This window comes from Danio rerio, chromosome 14, assembly GCF_052040795.2.
Source record: "Danio rerio strain M-AB ecotype USA chromosome 14, GRCz13ab, whole genome shotgun sequence".
Taxonomy (NCBI): domain Eukaryota; kingdom Metazoa; phylum Chordata; class Actinopteri; order Cypriniformes; family Danionidae; genus Danio; species Danio rerio.
This window is the reverse complement of record NC_141034.1, coordinates 6,266,341-6,285,995: the sequence shown is the minus strand read 5'-3', so window position 1 is coordinate 6,285,995 and position 19,655 is coordinate 6,266,341. Positions and strand designations below refer to the sequence as shown.

Genomic DNA, 19,655 nt, shown 5'->3' with positions numbered 1-19,655 from the left:
AAGTGCTTTATATTAATAAGTGTATTAGAGATAATTATTCATGAAAAAAAATATGTGGACCTTGTTGTTTTTGTTTCGTCTATAACCATAAAATCATCCTCCGCTTTCTGTACAGTCCGTTCGCGTCTTCACATGACGTCACTCACAGCGAGATGAAAATGAAGAAGAATATGGATTTCTGTGCATTAAATATTCAGAATTCCGCTCCATTCTCATTAATTTTTCAAATGAGAGAATGATATGTCAACTGCAAAAGCTCTTTTGTAAATATGCTTATCAATTTTACTCATAGTCACTTTGGGCCACTCATTTATTATTATATTTTATATCTTCCCTTTTTTGAATTGCGCTGGAAGGTAACGCAGTGTATGCCATTTTTTATCTATACATATCTATATTTTTAAGCATAAACGACATTAAAACGTATTAATCATAACCCTATAAGCGTTACATAATGAAAATAAATTATGAAAAAATACACTTACAAATGTTTGCTGCAATCCAAAGCTTTTACGGAAATATATTCCATGCTGCTGTTGTTATTAGGCCTACATTTTAATTTTCGAAACATTTATATTAAATTATAGTAACATATGAATCTGTAACATTATTTTATACTCTACAATTAATGTGAGGCCTTACTTCTGTTTATTCTATAAGCCACTTTTAACGCACGCAGGTCTCGCAGTACAGCCCCGATGCCTCTCTGAAATAGGTTTCTCTTTTTCCAACTATTTTCTCCGGCAGCTTGAATTGCATGTCTGCATTTCACCACAAGTGTCACGGCGCGTATAGGTGCACGGACAGGCCTGAGACTCGATATGCTCTGCAAGCCGGACATATCATGCCGGATTGGGAGGCGATGAAAGGCTATACCGCATGTTTTTTTGTTAATTGACTCCTTGGCAGTTTGCGAGTTTATAAAAATCCAGAAATGCATAAACAGATCAGTCGCTTTCCAGTCAATAAACAGGTGCTCAAGCTGACGTCCCGCAGCCTTTACGCACGGCTTTTCTGTTCCTGTTAATAGCCTTGCTGATTAGAAGGAGCTATATACAGTACAACAATTTAAATAAAAGAACGTTTTTAAATAAATGCACAATGTGTAGAGACAGAAAGGAAAAAAGGCACCTGTATTTGCGGGCGCGCGTGATCTGAAAAGGCACATACACAAATCATATTCATCAGCAGGTATATTTATTTGTGTTATACCGCTGTCGGTGGGGGGCGTCGGGTCCAGCTGCATCACAACAAGGGGCAGGTGATGGTCGTAATCCGATATCGCTGGCCTTGGAGAAATTGGAAAATGAAATTGCGCGTGGATGCCCCTCCATCTGAAATGACAATAATGATCTTTACCACCCATAAATACAAATGATTATGAAACCGAGACGAGGCCGTGTAGCCATGGCGACGGTGTCTGAAGGGACGACGAGGCTCTTGAGCGGACGGTTTATGGCTTTGCTTGACAATTATTTTATTTTATTCGATATTTCAATTCCCAGCATGGGGGGAAAATTTAAAGGCGCGTTCTGCGCGTAAATAGCGACAAATGCCCATGTTATATTTCAATATCGCGCTTTGAATCCATTACATGTATATTTATTAGATTTCTACAAAGGTAATATTCGCAATGGGAAAGGCAGGAGCTGTCGCACGAAGGTGATATCACGTATAACTGATTTTATTACTGGCCGCATATTCTCCAAGGCAAGCTTTGATTTTTTGATGCGCTCACCATAAATTTTATTACACAGACTTATCATTTAGAATTCCCTCTGCTGTCGAGAGCGAATACGGGGATTGTTTTTGTTCCATTTGACCCACATATGTATCAGCGGAGGAGTGTTTCGGGGAAATGTATTATTAGTTTTGTTCTGCAATCTGCACACCTGACATTTATAATAAAAAAAGGGACCGACTAAAAGCTGTGACTTAAAATATCCACGAAGATGAAGTGTATCCACTATTATAGGCTATTTAAATAAAACATAGAAGTCTAATTCTGACGTCAAACGTTCTAGAATCAAACCGAACGTTACCCGTGTGTTTAATTGATGATGACGCGTGCCGCCTGTCACTCAAGACCAGCGCTTTAATTAAAAGCAATCAAATCCAATTACGCAAAAGAATAAAGAGTCTATGCGCTTAATCCAATCAGACGCCCTTTTGCTGGCTTCTTTAATAAAAAAACTAATGATTTTGACATTATTAAGATCAAAATAAAATATCTAAAATCACCTTGCATTACTCCGATAATATTAAGTGGCATCTCTAAGGTTGACCAAAACAGATTCAGTGTCATCCTGACCTCACGTATAAGGCCTTGAGGAATCCCAGCAGCGTGACTATAGTGTGTGATCTGTTGAGAAGTTCTGACAGCCATCGACGAGTACTGCAGTCAATCTTGAATTACACAAGAACGTGAATGAATGTAGCTGAGTGGCCAAGAACAGACATCTAACATGGTATTATCAGAACTCCAACCTGCCGAACAGAAAACTCCCGTTTTAGTCTTCACACATGGCCGGCCAACCATTGCAAGACCCGAGTGCTGCCAAAAGGATCACAGAACACCTTGGTCGAAGGTCAATTTCTTACTTTACGCAACAAAACAGGTTTTTATACAGTATATTGTTGAATACTGTCTCAGCTCCTTTATTTAATCATTAATTTTCCCCTTTTTAAAATTTTTATAACGTCAAACCGTTTACACTCTAAAAATGCTGGGTTGTTTTAACCCAACTCTAGGACAAATATAGACAAAGATCCAACAGTTGGATTAATTTTTTTCATTCATTAATTTTTTTCATTCATTCGTTCATTTTGTTTCCGCTTGGTCCCTTTATTTATCAGGGGTCGCCACAGCGGAATTAACCGCCAACTTATCCAGCATATGTTTTACATAGCGGATGCATTTCCAGCTGCAACCCAGTAATGGGAAACATCCATGCAAACTCATACACTATGGCCCATTTAGTTTCACATGTCTTTGAACTGTGGGGAAACCTTAGCAACCGGAGGAAACCGGGGAGAACATGCAAACTCCACAGAAATGCCAGCTGACCAAGCCGGGACTCGAACCAGTGACCTTCTTGCTTCTTCACCGTGTTGCCCAATAATATGTTATTAAATAATATTATTAATACAAATAATAATAATAATAATAATAATAATAATAACCAATTAAGTTTTTCCACATTTGACCATGTTGAATACGAACCAGCATGTTTTAGAGTATTTAAAACGCGAATCTAGAGCATAAGTTTTATTTTAACTTTTAACAAGTTTATATCAGTGCTACGCAGATGCTGTTGCTGTAAATATATTTTTCAAATGTTCCATATTAGATTCCCTTCGCCAAACACACACACGCACGCACGCACGCGCGCACACACAAACAGACACACACACAGAGATCAGTGCAGCCCCCAAATAACAATTGATTAATTGCATTCAATGTCCACATTATTCTACTCCTGCATTTGATTTGGAACATTAAACTTTATTTGCATTTACTGAGCTTTATTTGCATATGCAAATCATTTGTATCAGTTTCATTTGAGACAGTCACCAAACGGGGATAATTATTTAATACATATTCATCAGCGTTGCTATGGAAACGTTCACTTAAATTGCAGCACATATTAAACACTAATCATTCATTCATTTACCATCAGCTTAGTCCCTTTATTCATCAGGGGTCGCCACAGCGGAATGAACCGCTAATTAATTATTATTTATATGCTGCTATTTTAAATATAGAAAACTATTCAGGCATGAACAGCTAAATGTATTTGAATGGTAAACCCATTTATAGTGGATTTTTAAATGTGTTTAACATAATCCTATGTTTTGAGATAGATGTGTTTTGAGTTCACCAGATACTTAGTTTGCCACACATACTCATCATAAGAAAGGGAAACAGTTTGACTCCTAACCACCAATTAGATGTTTTGACATGCTTCCAACAAGTGTGTTAGCGTTTAGCGGAAAGGTCACAAGCGTACACTGTTATATACAGTATATATAGAACTATATATTGCTGTAATACTTATGTGAGTGTTGGCTAGATTTAGAAAATGTGTGTCTGCCATGGTGTTCAAATCTGTTATTCACATATGCACATTAGGTGTGAAGGTAGTCAAATAAACACATTCACAAAAAATAAAAATGCAAAAATCAAGACCTGTGTTGTAAAATCATGAATAATGGATAAGCAATGAAACCTTGAATGGAAAAAACTTGCCTTAATCGATTTGTTTTTTTTTTACAGCGTACATAGTTAAAGTTAAGCGTGATGGGCATTTTTAACTTCACCAAAATTAGTTGAACGTTCACAAGCAAAAGTAAGTGCTTATAGTAAAAGTAGTAACATTACGGTAAAACACAATTGAACGTTTCTTTCCTTTCCGTTGAAGTGTAATAATCACAAAGGCCTACATAAACCGTTTTGTTTACATCGTCTGCTAATGAAACTTGAACGAAACAAATGTACGTTTTTGTTATTTACAATAGAGGAATAATAGACTACGTTTACAAATCTTTGTAATAATAATCTAATAATCCTTATTCATCATCATAATATTTCATGGACATACTTCAAAAATGTCCGCTTGAAAATTTCATAGGCGAAATGTTTGGTGATGAAATTTAATTTTACAAATTTTGCTTATTGTTTGTTCTTAATATACTTTTCAATATTATGAATGAATAAATGAACGATAAAAAATAAATTTAATACAGGAAAATAGTTTTCTCATATAAACCTAAACTTCTGTAACTTTAATTACGCATTTTCTTCTTTAAAACATAAACTTTCAAATGTCTTTTTTTTTAAGAAACCAAAGTATGAGTTTAAGCTGTAATTTAATTTCCAGGTGGTCAAACACATGTAGGATAATAAATGTTATTATAACTAGCCTACTATTAAAGCACAATGACATAAAATACAATAATTTTCACATACACTAGCTTTAAAACATTTATAGGCAACAACAGTAGCCAATTTTAGCAGCAGTGAGGGGTTAAGATGTTAAACGTCAGCAAAGTGCGCGCCGAACGTTCACGCCATTACCAGGCCTATAAATCAATTCATTTTGATGTTTGTTTTTATTTTTTTCATCTTTCAATCCAGTTTGATGCAGTAGCTAGTGCATTTTCATTATATAGCCGCATGGCTCAGCGTCACACCTTAGATGACCTCCTGTTGTTTGTTTGTTTATGCCCTACTGACCAAGGAGATTTCCTTGGATTTGTTATGACGGATGCAGTGCCGTTTTTGACCATAAACTAACGACATATTCAAGACTTTAAAATTACAATAAGAAAAAATTTAAACTGAAAACATAACAAAAATAATAATCAAAAACAGATTTTTGTTTTGTGTGGAACTGATTTTTTACAGTCTATACTACTGTATATACAACATTTTAGTAGGCTACTAAACTTGCAAATGCTTACAATTTATTTGAATTAAACAACCAATTTACTACATATTAATTTGTTTGTTTAAATTCTGATCATATAAATTGCTTGCAAACACACAGAAAAATGATTTCTGCATAATTGTTGCAAAATTTGTGTTGAATTGAAACAAATTAAAATTAGTAATGTTAATTTGTTTGTTTAAATTTAGGTCAAATAAATTGTTTATAACCACCTAACTTAAAAAATAGTAAACCCAAGGAATCATCTTTAAATAATTTATTTTAGTGCTCTTACTTTACATTTTTTTAGTAAATCCAATAAATATATTTTTCAGTGATAGCTACAGGGCCCACCATAAATATAATTATCAATTATGTCATTACTTATTGGCTTTTTGAATGTTACTGGAAATGTTACAGATTACATTTTATTTTTGAATGTTATACTCACACATAGTTCCTCTTTTTCCCTCTCAGCTGCTCTGTCCCCGTTCTCCGTCACACGGCGGATCGGTCATCCGTACCAGAACCGGACACCACCGAAGCGAAAAAAGCCGCGTACGTCGTTCAGCCGCGTGCAGATCTGCGAGCTGGAGAAACGCTTTCACCGGCAGAAATATCTGGCGTCCGCGGAGCGCGCCACACTCGCCAAGGCCTTGAAGATGACAGACGCTCAAGTCAAAACCTGGTTTCAAAACAGAAGAACAAAATGGAGGTCAGTGAATACAAGGACCATTTCAAATACATCATTTCAAAACGGTGTCTAATAAATACTGCAAAGAAAATTGATTTAAATATTCTTGTCAAGTTGTTATTGACAATTTTATAGCCCAACAATATACCACGAGCAGTTTTACTGAGTAGAATTGAAGTTTATTTGCTCATTTTTATTTCAGTTTCATTTGCGGACCCTGTTTATTCAGAGCTAAAATTTCTCGGCTTGTTTTGTTTCTACAGACTTGTCGAAATGTGTTTATTTTTAATGAAATCTCTTACTCTCTAAAGCTGCATTAACTGCTCAACACATATTGAAACAGAAACATTTAGAACGTATTATTATAATTTATAAAGCCTGTTTACAATGCAGTTTATGATTATGATGAACAGTTTCGTTTTCTAAATTATTACTATTAGTTATTATTATTAGTTTTTTTTAATGACAGTTTCCAGTGTCACAATATCCTTCAGAAATCATTCTGATATGCTTATTTGTTGTTTGAGAAACATTGTCATTGTGTTGTGCTGTGTACGTGTGTTCTTAATTCTTTTATTCATGAAATATACTTTAAATGGATAAAATATACTTTAAATTTCTTAAAACATCATTAAAAGATGCTAGCAACACACTCAAATTTAAACAGTCATGAATTGATTTAATTTAATTTTTAAATAAATATATTCTCAAAAATAAAAACCACACTGTCATAACATTTAACTAATGTTGCTATTAATTGTATCTTGATCAAATAAACAGCTAAGAATAAAATCATTAAATAAAAACATTTAAAAATAATATCCTCCACACATTTGACAAGCAATGCATTTTTAAATGGCATTAACGATGATTTACTCGCAATCCCGCGATTATGTGAACAACTGCAGCTTTTAAACCCTGTAGATTGTTCTAATTGACATAATTAAAATGACTTACATCTGAATAAAAGGCTTTCAAAAGTGCAGCGTTTCTCAACAGCAGTTAATTTAGCCAAGAATGAGCTTAAGTGGACGAGACATTTTGTGCAGAGGTTTGCATTTTATTTGATTATTTATTTTACAATGGCCTCAGATTGCCTTGACCAAGCAGAAACTTTCAAGCTCTTAAAAGGCTCGGTGGAAACTTGCTGCCCATGCAGGACAGAACCTATACTTCTGAATAATTGAGAGCATGTCCATCCTCTCCCCCCATAATCTACTCAACCTTTTGCTGTTGGCTCTTTTAGAGCAAATAAGTGGCCAATCTAATTAAGAGCAGGCTTACTTACCTTTGGTTTTTACCAACAGGCTGCCATAAAGACCGAGAGCATGGCTGAGCGTGATTTATTTATAATGAAGCTGAGTCATGGCCTTTAACGAATCAAAATTTATTACGGTTGCTTCAGTGTATGCCGACTCATCAATATTTATGGAGCTCGACTTAATTCAACAATTATCCGTATCTGCTGAAAGCTGCTGGGAAGCATTCATTAGCGCGGTCACTTGCTTTTAGATGCTCTCTTAGGAATGAAGTTCTGGTAAATCTTACATCACTACTATTGGATGCCAACCAAACCTGAATATCAATAGCAGCAACTCTGAAAGAAGTCGGAATGAATTCATTTTCCTCAATGGTGCATGAAAATCACAGAGTTTATTGGCCAAAATGTGTCCAGCATGAGGGTTTAAGTCATTGTTCCATATACCTGCCGTCCATTAGCCACACGTCACGGCTAAACGCATCACGGTAATGCGATTGCACTTGGCTCATTTGATCACGGGCTTGTTACCCATACAATTGACACACAAATACATCCTTCATTCGCAAAGAGTGTCTCCAGTTGAAAATTATTAAGACAAAACTGGAAAACCTGCATGGAGCACGCTGCTGTTGCTTGCATTTTCCATTTTGCACTTAGATATTTGTGTATATATGAATGTGATAAAATATTAAAACGCTTTGTTAAATTGTATCCTTAATTTGCTCTTAAAAGATAAAAAATAAAATACCCTAACAAGTGTTATATAGGCTTTTTTAACTACACCTTTAACAACAGCCTGTAGAATCTACAGTAGTTTACTGTAAATCAACAAGAGTACTGTATTTACAATCACAGCCCCACTTATCTTGCTCTATATGTATGTTCAGTATTGTATATCGTTACTGTAAAATATACAGTAATTTTCACAATGCAACTTTAAAATACAGTAAAATACTGTATAATTGTCCTACAGTAAAATACAGCTCATTTTTCCACTTCCACAGTTAAATACAATTTACAAAAATCGTTAAAGGTGTATGTTAAGTTAGTTTGAACAGCCTGATGTTAATGGTAATTAACATTTTTTACTTTTAATAAAATAATAAATCACATTTAAGCTGTGCTGTAAAGGACAAACATTTTATTTTGTGCATTTAAATTAGTTTTGCATATAAGGGGACAGATTACTCAAACTCAAATCCTGTCAGCAGTTCTCCAGAACCATGTTGCACCAAATCTGACTTTCAGTTCTTTTGCCCATAGTTCAGACAGGTTTCAAGCATTACAACTAAAAGTGTTTTTGTATTTATTCATTTATTTATTTTGTATTTACTTTTATGTATTTAAATGTATTTATTTTTTCCATACCTCAAGCCTGTGTAATTCAAATTTTAAAATTGTATTTATTTATTTATTTATTTATTTTACATTTACCTCTTTATTTATATTAATTTATTTACATACCTCAAAACTATGTATAATTCAGATTTTAAAATTGTATTTATTTATTTTGCATTTACTTTTATTTAAAAACAAATTCTACACCTCAAAAAGTGTAATTCAGATTTTAAAATGTTATTTATTTATTTATTTATTTTTTGTATTTACTTTTATTTATTTCCATGTCTCAAAACTAAGTGTAATTCAGATTTTAAAATTGTATTTATTTTGTATTTACTTTTATTTATTTCAATGCATTTATTTGCATATACCTCAAAATTAAACATGTATTTCAGTGTTTAAAATTTATTTATTAATTTATTCATGTTGTATTTACTTTTATTTATTCAAATTTATTTATTTCCATATCAGAATGTGTCCTGTTTATGATTTTTATCTGACTATGACAGATTTTTACCATGTTTTACAGTAGACATCTTTAGTCATTCAGCCATTCAACTAATTGAAGAAAATGGATTCTGTTAATAAACATAAAACTAAATTTAGATTAACTATTAATTATTAATGTTATATTATAAAATAGTATTATTAAACTGAAGCTAACATGCCAACTAACTGACATAAAATAAATTCAAGTCTAAAAGAAACTAACTGAAATTAAGACCGAAAATCTTATCCATTCACTGTGAAAAAATGTTATATGATCAATTAGTCTTGACAGCATATGATTTTAGCTCATTCTAACTTTTTTAATTAAGTTAATCATGCTCTAACTTAATTTCATTAGTTACATAAGCTGTTTAAGTCAGTTTAACATAATACAAGTTCAATTGACTCATAAGGTTAATTTGATTCAGCTTAAATATTTAATTCAACCAGGGCTTTTTTACAGTGTGTAAAACCATTAAAAACAGCCACATTTAAAAAATAAAAATCATTTGAAAGATCACAGTGCTGCTATAAAACACTAATTATTATATATTTTTATATTATATTATATATAAATGAATATTTAATATAATATATAATTATATTATATGTTATTAATTATGATTGGTAAGGATAGCAAATGTTGCCATTTGTTGTGGTTAAAAAAAACTGGTTATTCCATCAAACATTGATTTCTAAACTCCTCCGATGTGAACACATGAATACGTATAAACATGGCATCTTTATATAATTGTATGAACAGAGGCTCTAAATCAGGGTTGCCCAAAGTTTTTCCTATAAAACTTGATTGAGGACTGTGGACAAAATATAAACCATATATTCAGTTTCCCATGGGTAATTTACTAATTTATTAGGTAATAATTAAGTAGAAAATGTTGCTTTAAACTAATGCAGTATAATTTAGAAAATTTTATAATGAACTTATTACAGTAAAAACATAACCAATCCCATTTATAACACAATGGAGTTCAATGCTGAATTCAAGCTGTGCCTTGATTTGCTCGCGGATGTCTTGTGCATTGCCCTTAATCTATTAAGTGACAGTGTTTACATTTTAAAGGTCTGATTCAATGACAACATTTAATTTAAGCTGGCTTTTTTGGTTGCTCAGCAATAAAACAAAGAAACAAAAGGCTACAATAAATTCTGAATGACAATCTCTGTCAAAAAGCATTCGCCCCAACCACTTCTCGATCATTCTCCCACTCTTTTAAGATGGTATGCTGGGCCAAATCAAAGGTTACCATTGGCTAACTTTGGCCGGTGGGCCCTACTTCGGCCATCTCTGTTCTAAAATGATTCAACATATATTTTTGTTTTGTACTGATGGCATGTCTTCCTAATTTTTTTCTTCACTGAGAAACATAATTATAAATCATCAGTCCAGATCATTTTTCGGCTGGCCTCTTAATACTTTTGTAAACATAAATAAATATATAAGTATTGATCTGCTATACATGAAATAACGATGATTCATATAACAAAAACAATCATAAAACAATAATTGAACCATTAAAAGGAACTTCCCCAAGTATGAAAATGCTATTACTTATTTACTCACTTCAGTGTGTTTCCAAACCTTTATGACTTTCTTTATTCTGTTAATGCACTGAAGAGGATATTATGAAGGATGATAGAAACCTGTAACCATTAATCCCATATTATTTGTTTTTCTTACAATGTGATCAATGGTTACCGATTTTCAGCCTTCTTCAAAATATCTTCTTTTGTGTTTGACAGAAGAAAGAAACTCAAAGGTTTGATGCCATTCGAGAGAGTGTAAAGTGTGTAAATGTTCATTTTTAAGTGAACTATCTCATTAAAGAAGACACTTATAACTTTTTTTTCAACATCATTTGACGCAGAATCAAAACAGGATGTCATACGCAATTAAAACCCAAATCAAATGATTGCAATCAAAAGTATATAGACAGACTATTCCCTTCAGTCAACACATCTGATAAAAGGATTAATCATATTCAACAAACCATGTCCCTGGACCAATAAAACAGCATTCATTCATTGTGTTGTCATGTACACTTAAATAATAATATTCCTATCTATTATTCTGACAGCTCCGACAGGCTCCCTGTGTGTATATTTGGGCCATTATTAAATGTACAGAAGCATTAGCATTCACATGTTTCATTCAAAATGACAATTATTTTTCACAAAGCCATGTGTGTGTGCGGAGAGCTCAGATCTCTCCAGGTAATTAAAACCAGCCTATAGGACCTGCACTAGATAAACATGATAGTCTACATAATCTGCTTTTGTGTGCTTCAAAAATGGGGTCAATGAACATCATGTTCAGGCATGGGATGATAACCAGATTAAGGTTTACGTCAAAATCAAGTAAAAAAAAAAACGCTTAAAGTTTCTATTATACTGTTCCTGCATATGTACACTACCTGACAAAAGTCTTGTCATCAATTCCAGTTGTAAGAGCAACAAATAATAACTTGACGTCTAGTTGATCATTTGGTAAAAGTGGCAGAAGGTCGAATTCTCTGATGAATCATTTGTTGATCTGCATCCCAATGATCACAGATACTGCAGAAGACCTACTGGAACTCACATGGAGCCAAGATTCTCACAGAAATCAGTCAAGTTTGGTAAAAGAATGGTTTGGGGTTACATTCAGTATGAGGGCATGTAAGAGATGTACAGAGTGGATGACAACATCAACAGCCTGAGGTAGCAAGACATTTGTGCTGCTCATTACATTACAAACCACAGGAGAGGGCAAATTCTTCAGCAGGATAGCGCTCCTTCTATAGCCTGGTTTATACTTCTGCGTCAAGTGACCGGCGTAACCCACGGCGCATGCAACGCGCGTAGCTGTGCATTTATACTTCTGCACGCTGTCTCTGTTGGTCTGCATTAACACTTCCGAAATGCTAGTTGGCAGTAAAGGTGTAAATGTTCCTCTGTGTCGAGTTTCTTCGCTGCTGTTTCGCTTTTCTTGAACACTTCCGGGATGTACAAGTGGCTCAAACTCGCTCATTTTGAGGCAGGAACCAGCTGATGTGCAACAACTTTAACTATGAGGTAAACACAAAACAAAACTTTCCATCCGGAGCTCCTTCATGCGACTCCACACTTGTAAACAATAGCTCCATCAGGCTCGCACCATTCACGCGTCTCTCGGTCCCGCCCAGATTCGTCAGCGCTACCAAGCCGACCAATCACAGAGCTTGCGCTACGCGTCGTTGTGACATGTAGTTACATTTTTTGAGAGGTGCACGTCAGCGACGGCCACGGCGAAGGGCTATTCGTTAGCGCCGTACCATACGCCGGCGTTTGACGCATAAAGCCTGATTTATACTTCTGCGTCAGGTGACCGGCGTAACCCACGGCGCAGGCAACGCGCGTGGCTGTGCATTTATACTTCTGCGCGCTGTCTCTGTCGGTGTGCATTAACACTTTCGAAACGCTAGTTGGCAGTAAAGGTGTAAATGTTCCTCTGTGTCGAGTTTCTTCGCTGCTGTTTCGCTTTTCTTGAACACTTCCGGGATGTACAAGTGGCTCAAACTCGCTCATTTTGAGGCAGGAACCGGCGGACGTGCAACAACTTTAACTATGAGGTAAACACAAAACAAAACTTTCCATCCGGAGCTCCTTCACGGGACTCCACATTTGTAAACAATCGCTCGCGCGGCGTCGCGCCATTCGCGCGGCTCTCGGTCCCGCCCAGACTCGTCAGCACTACCAAGCCGACCAATCACCGACCAATCATTTTGGGGCGGCACGGTGGCTCAGTGGTATGCAAGGTCACCTCACAGCAAGAAGGTCGCTGGTTTGAGTCCCGGCTGGGCCAGTTGGCATTTCTGTGTGGGGTTTGCATGTTCTCCTTGTGTTGTGGGTTTCCTCCAGGTGCTCCGGTTTCCCCCACAGTCCAAAGACATGCACTATAGGTGAATTGGATTTACCAAATTGGCCTTAGTGTATGAGTGTGCATGTGTGAATGTGAGAGTGCATGGGTGTTTCCCAGAACTGGGTTGTGGCTGGTAGGGCATCCGCTGTGTAAATATGTGTAAATTGTATAAATATAAAAATGTAAATGATGGAATAGTTGGTGGTTCATTCAACTGTGGCAATCCCTGATAAATAAGGGGCTAAGCCAAGGGAAAAAGAATGAATGAATGAATGAATGTACTGTTCAAAAATATTTGAAATGTTACATATTGTGTTTAATAAAGGAAAAAAAGTTGCTGTTTTTTACTCAGACATTTAAAAATAATATATTTTAATCACAATACAGTGATATTTTTACCCAAGGTTATCACACCTAAGAATCGTATATTACACTGTAAAAAATTAATGACAACAAGATAAGACAACAAATAAACAAATATCTTTATGTTGCTTTTACTAATTTTAATAAGTTAATCGGGTTTCGACTAAAAACATTTTAAGCTGTCCAAAGTTTAAAGGCCACCTGTGATGAAATGCTTTTCATTTTGTAAGCTGTTTGGACAGAACTGTGTGCGGGTGTAGTGTGTCCACAGTCATACTGGAGTGATATAAACACAATAAGTCTCTTTTTTTTTATTTTTCTGGCGTTAAAATAGGATCCAAATCCCTCCCATTTTAAGGCCGACCGCAACTTGACATAGGAGTGCGGTTTCCCAACCCACCAAATTGATTGACAGCCGCATAGTAACATGTCTTCGCAGTAACTCGTATGATTATATCAACAAGACAGGATGTGTGCAAAGCAACTGGGATTAAAAGATCTTATCAGCACGCTGTGATCATCAATCATCATCAATTGTGATCAAGAGCGAGTTTCTCAAGTTTCAAAGGTTTTTAAAACAGTGTATGCTTGTAATGAATAACAACCATTTTATCGTCTTTACTTTTTCACCACAGCCGCATATCAGTACAATTATAAAAGAAGAGGCTTCAATCCCGGTTTGTGGACATTAAATCAGGTTTATTTTGTAAATTAACATAACGGATATCCATACAGGAGAGGAGATTAACTTGTATCCTGTCACATTTGCATGCAAAAGCGTGAACTTTGTAATGACATTGTGTGTGACTCATCATTGCAGGAAGTCTTGAATTAACTCCACGACAAATGCATCAAATAATCATTCCCCAATAGCAAAGTTTCTCTGGCCCAGAACTGGCCCACACAATTAGCTTTTGCTTGGCCCACATGCCGCAGAGAACTACGGTACATGACTGGACTGAGTCTGTCTTCCTACAAGAACCAAACATGGACCATATCTGGACCAAGTCTCAGCCAAGTTAATAACCCATAACTGGGCCTAAACTGGGCCAGATATGTTGGTATGTCACGACTGCCAAGAATTTGATAAACCCATGAAGCATTTCGCTTTATGGCCATGCTTTTTCTCGAAGCGACCTGATTGGTAGAATTTTTTCTTTACTCAAAAATAATTTAAATGTATTTTAAAAGTGGGTCAAGTTAAGCCAAACTTACGTGGCCCACATATACATTTTTAACATATGGGCCAAATACTACATTTGACATCTGGCCCAAGTCTTGAGTGCCGCCTTATTGACGGTTCCATCTCTGCCAAAGCTGGGCCATGATTGGCCCACATGCTGTATGCCAGTGCCGGATGAATGCCTGTTGTGCCAGCTTTAGGCCAAATCTGGGCCAGAATTCTTAGCTACCTGGCTTGGGATAGTTCTTACTGTAGCATTTCTCATGAATATGACGTGAGATCTGCTTCCTTCATTTCTGTCACTGTGCTGTTTATCTGACACAACATTAAGGCACACTCCGACAGGCATGTGGGAATGGTGGGCGGGGAGAACTAGCATTAAATGCACAGACCATAAAAACAGCTACATTGGGCTCTATTTTGACGGTCCATGCGCAAAACAGAAAGCGCAGGGCGCAAAACGGAAAGCGCAGGGCGCAAACGCATTCAGAGAGTATCATAATCCATATTTTCTAATATAAGGATGGGAAAATCCGCTTTGCGCCATGGTGCATGGGCTAAAAGGGTTGAGTTTATTTTTTTATGAGTTATAGGTGTGTTTTGAGAATAAACCAATCAGAGTCTCATCTCCCATTCCCTTTAAGAGCCAGCTGCGTCGCACAATAAGCGCATTTGCTATTTACATGACGTAAAGTAAGTTCACTTTCACTTTTGCTCTCGTGGATAGGGAAACCTTAACGCACAGAAACATCAATTAGCCTATAAATAATTAATTTTATTTGTTAAGCGCAAAGATTTGTTTCAAAACTATTTCTAAATTCAGTTCTAATTTCCAGCAATTGAATAAATGAACAATAATAACGAAGTGTGGTCAAAATACTGAGTTATTTCCAAACACACCTGCTATGCCCCATATGGTCTAAAATCTGACAGGTGGACAAATCTAAGCTTGTTTTTAATAAAACAAATATAAATATGGATATAATAAATAATACTGCTAATAATAATAACATTATACTAAAGCAAATTGAATGAACTGAAAAAGCCTCCCAAGATGAAGAAATTATGAAGGCAGTGGTTTTTAAATTCTTGTAGGCTAGAAATTAATATGTTTTGTAATATTTTAATCATTTATATTTATATCCTATATATATCCTTATTATATACATCCTTAATATATTCTATCTTTTTCATATGTAAAGATATTTGCGTATTGCTCTACATCTTGTGTGTAGTGTGTAAGCCAGGCGTACTTTGCGCCAGACAATAGACCGACTTTATTCTGGTTTAAAGAACAGACTATTTACAGTTTCTCAAAATAGCAACGCGCCAAAACACGCCTGCTTTTTTAGACCAGAACGTCTATGGGCGCACATTTGAGCGCAAATGCATTTGCTATTTAAACAGTGTGGTGCAATGCCTCAAAATGACCCTTGCGCCGAGCTGAAAGTAGCAAATAACAATTGCGTTGCGCCTTGCGCCACATTGCGCCAGGTGTATGATAGGGCCCATTGTGTTTAGAGCAGAAAATTCCAACATTCTGTAAGGTATGATAAAATATCTGATGGGTATTTTGAGCTGAAACTTTACAAACCCATTCTGGAGACACAAAAGACTTCTCTTAAATCTTAAAAAAGGGTAAAATAGTTGCCCTTTAACTTAACATTTTTAGTCAGTTTGAATAATGTAAGTCGAGATGACTAGAAAAGTTCATTTGATTCAACTGAAAAAATAAGGCAGCAGTGTAATTATGTTGACTTAAATATCTCTGCTGACAGGAGGCAGACAGCGGAGGAGAGGGAGGCCGAGCGACAGCAAGCCAACCGTCTGATGCTGCAGCTTCAGCAGGAGGCCTTTCAGAAGACCCTGAGTCAGCCGCTCCAACAAGACCCGCTCTGCCTTCACAACTCCTCGCTTTATGCCCTGCAGAACTTACAGCCCTGGGCAGAGGACAATAAGGTGACGTCGGTCACCTCAGTCGCATCTGTGGTCTGACCCGCAGCTCTCATTGTGTGTGCTATAGTTAACCGAGAACGGATTTATAGTGCTTAACGTAATTTGGGTGGATCTGGCATCCTGATTGGGACTCACGAAGCCATAAGATTTTTTGTTTTCAGTGAGACCTAAAAAAAAAATCTTTTTTCAATCATATAGCTACTGTGTGGAATTAATAGCCTCAGTAGCATGAGGTTAAAATCACTAAACAATCCCGGTAAAATAATAAACTGTATTTATTTATTTGTGTGTTTAATTATCAGTTTTTCCCCAACACAAACATGCCTATTTAAAACAACACTCCACTTTATTTTGCTGGAAATGGGCTCATTTTATAGAGTTATACAGCTGAGAATTTGCAGGTCTGTTGGAAGCACTTTTAGCTTAGCTTAGCATAAATCATTGAATCAGATTAGACCATTAGCATCTCACACAAAACATAAAAAAAAGTTTGACATTTTGAGCTCGACTCTTCAGTAGTTTCATCGTCTACTAAAATTGACAGAAAATGAAAAGTTGTGATCTTCGGGTTAGTCAAGAGCACTTTTATCTTAGCTTTGCATAAACTATTGAATCAGATTAGACCATTAGCATCTTGCGCAAAACATAAATAAAAGTTTGACATTTTCAGCTTGAATCCTCAGTAGTTACATTATGTACTAAGAATGACGGAAAATAAATAGTTGTGATCATCAGGTTTGTCGGGAGAACTTTTATTTTAGCTTAGCATAAACCATTGAATTGGATCAGACCATTAGCATCTTGCGCGAAACAAAGTTTTACATTTTTTCTATTTTAATCTCGGCTCTTCAGTAGTTACATCGTGTACTAAGATTGACAGAAAATTAAAAGTTGTGATTTTCAGGTTTGGCAGGAACACTTTTAGCTTAGCATAGATTACTGAATCAGATTATACCATTAGCATCTCACTCAAACGTAAAAAAAAAAAGAAAAAAAAAGAGTTTGACTTTTTTTATTTAAAGTTGGACTCTTCGGTGGTTACATTGTGTACTAAGATTGATGGAAAATGAAAAGTTGTGATCTTCGGGTTTGGCAGGAACACTTTTAGCTTAGCATAGATCACTGAATCAGATTAGACCATTAGCATCTTATTCAAACTTAAAAAATAAAGTTTTACATTTTTGTTAAAGTTGAACTCCTCAGTAGTAACATCGTGTACTAAGACTGATAGAAAATGGAAAGTTGTGACCTTCAAGTTTGTAAGGAGCAACTTTTAGCTTAGCTTAGCACAAATTAATAAATCGGAATAGACCATTAGCGTCTCACGCAAAACAAAAAAGTAATTTTTTTTCTATTTTAAGCTTGACTCTTTAGTAGTTACATCGTGTACTAAGATTCATAAAAAAAGAAAAAGTTTTGGGTTTATTAGGAGCACTTTTAGCTTAGCTAAGCTTAGCATAGATCACTGAATAGGATTAGACCATTAGCATCTTGCTCAAAAAAAAACCTAATTTTACATTTTTTTGTTTAAAGTTGGACTCTTCCTTAGTTACGTTGTGTACAAAGATTGACGGAAAATGAAACAGTTGTGATCTTCAGGTTTAGTAGGTACACTTTTACCTTTGCTTAGCATAGATAATTAAATAGGATTAGACCATTAGCATCACACGCGAATAGGTTTGACAATTTTCTCTTTTAAAGCGGGACTATTCTGTAGTTATATTGTGTGCTAAGACTGATGGAAAATAAAAAGCTCTTATTAGGCAGATATAGAAACTATAGGAACTATATTCTCATTCTGGCGTAATATTCAATATATTCCATCGCTGAAGCAGGCACATTGATTTTACGCAGTACCTGAAAATAGTCCTCAAGAAGACAACATTGCTGCATAATATAATTCCACCTGCTGCAGCTAAAGTTTCATGATTGTTACACTAGAATGAGAGTATAGTTCCTATCATTGCAATTCAATCTAGAAAATAGCAAGCTTTCATTTTCTGTCAGTTTTAGTACACATGATTAACTACACAAGTGTCAAGCTTTAAATAGGAAAATTATCAAAACTGTTTTATTTTTGAGTGAGATGCTAATGATCTAATCTGATTCAATGATTTATGCTAAGCTAAGCTAAATTCCAACTGTTTAACTTGTAAAATGTGCCTATTTCCAAAAATGCAGTGTTCCTTTAAATCTTGGCATGGATCAAAAATGTATTTCCAGTTAAATTGGAAATAAACACAAAAACTAATCTCGTCCCTTACGCTACATTCTCGTTCCTCTTTCTTCAGCTACCCATCTAACAGAGGGACGGGCTTTGTCCTTTCCAACCCCAAACCGCAAAGCTGTCTGATGAATTTCACCCATCAAGACGGCTGTTTGTCTACGTGCCATTTGGCATCGAGGAGACTGACTCAACCCCAGACTCGTTCATTCTTGTTCTTTTTATTTGTGTTTGTTTTGTTCTCCCCCTTTGGACTTTGTAAGATGTGTTTGTGATGCATGTTCTCTACATTTCCTGTATGAAGAGATGGACTAAAAACGGTTAGTTCTGTCAAACTGGAGTCCTTCCTAAAACGCACTTTGGAAGCAATTACAGAGGCGCTCTTTCTCTCTCTCTGGATTCTTCATGACGTGACGTTTAAAGGTGTTTTATATTAAAAAGAATTGTGACTTCTAACACTGTTCTGGTTCCTCCTCCTTGAACAGGGGTTTTCAACCTTAGACCTAAGGAAGTACTAACAAAAAAAACAAAAAAGAAATAATAAAAAAAAAAGAAATAATAATGATTTTTTTTATTTTAAGTGCTGGACAAAGGTTAATCGTAATTAATTGCATCCAAAATAAAAGTTTGTTCTTATGTAACATATGTGTGTGTACTACACATTTAACACACATTTATACAGAAAAACAAACTATAAAAATTATTTACATCAATATTTAATATTGTTAATTATAATAAATATTATTGGTATCATTTACCTGTAAATATTTTATTTATGTTAAAATATTTAACTAATATTAACTTATGCATGTATTTT

General features: G+C 35.3%; 1 protein-coding gene across 4 annotated transcripts in view; it reads left to right on the top strand.

The window, feature by feature from the left end:
- Nucleotides 1-19,294, top strand: part of tlx2 (T cell leukemia homeobox 2) — a 33,936-nt gene extending 14,642 nt beyond the window's left edge. For 2 of the 4 annotated variants that reach the window (XM_087280063.1, NM_153651.2), the window contains 3 exon segments: nt 5,907-6,144; nt 16,437-16,617; nt 18,906-19,294. In XM_087280063.1, the coding sequence (XP_087136189.1) occupies nt 5,907-6,144; nt 16,437-16,616 (418 nt within the window). In that variant the 3' untranslated portion in view covers nt 16,617; nt 18,906-19,294. 4 annotated transcript variants of the gene reach the window in all.
- Nucleotides 19,295-19,655: the final 361 nt, after the last annotated feature.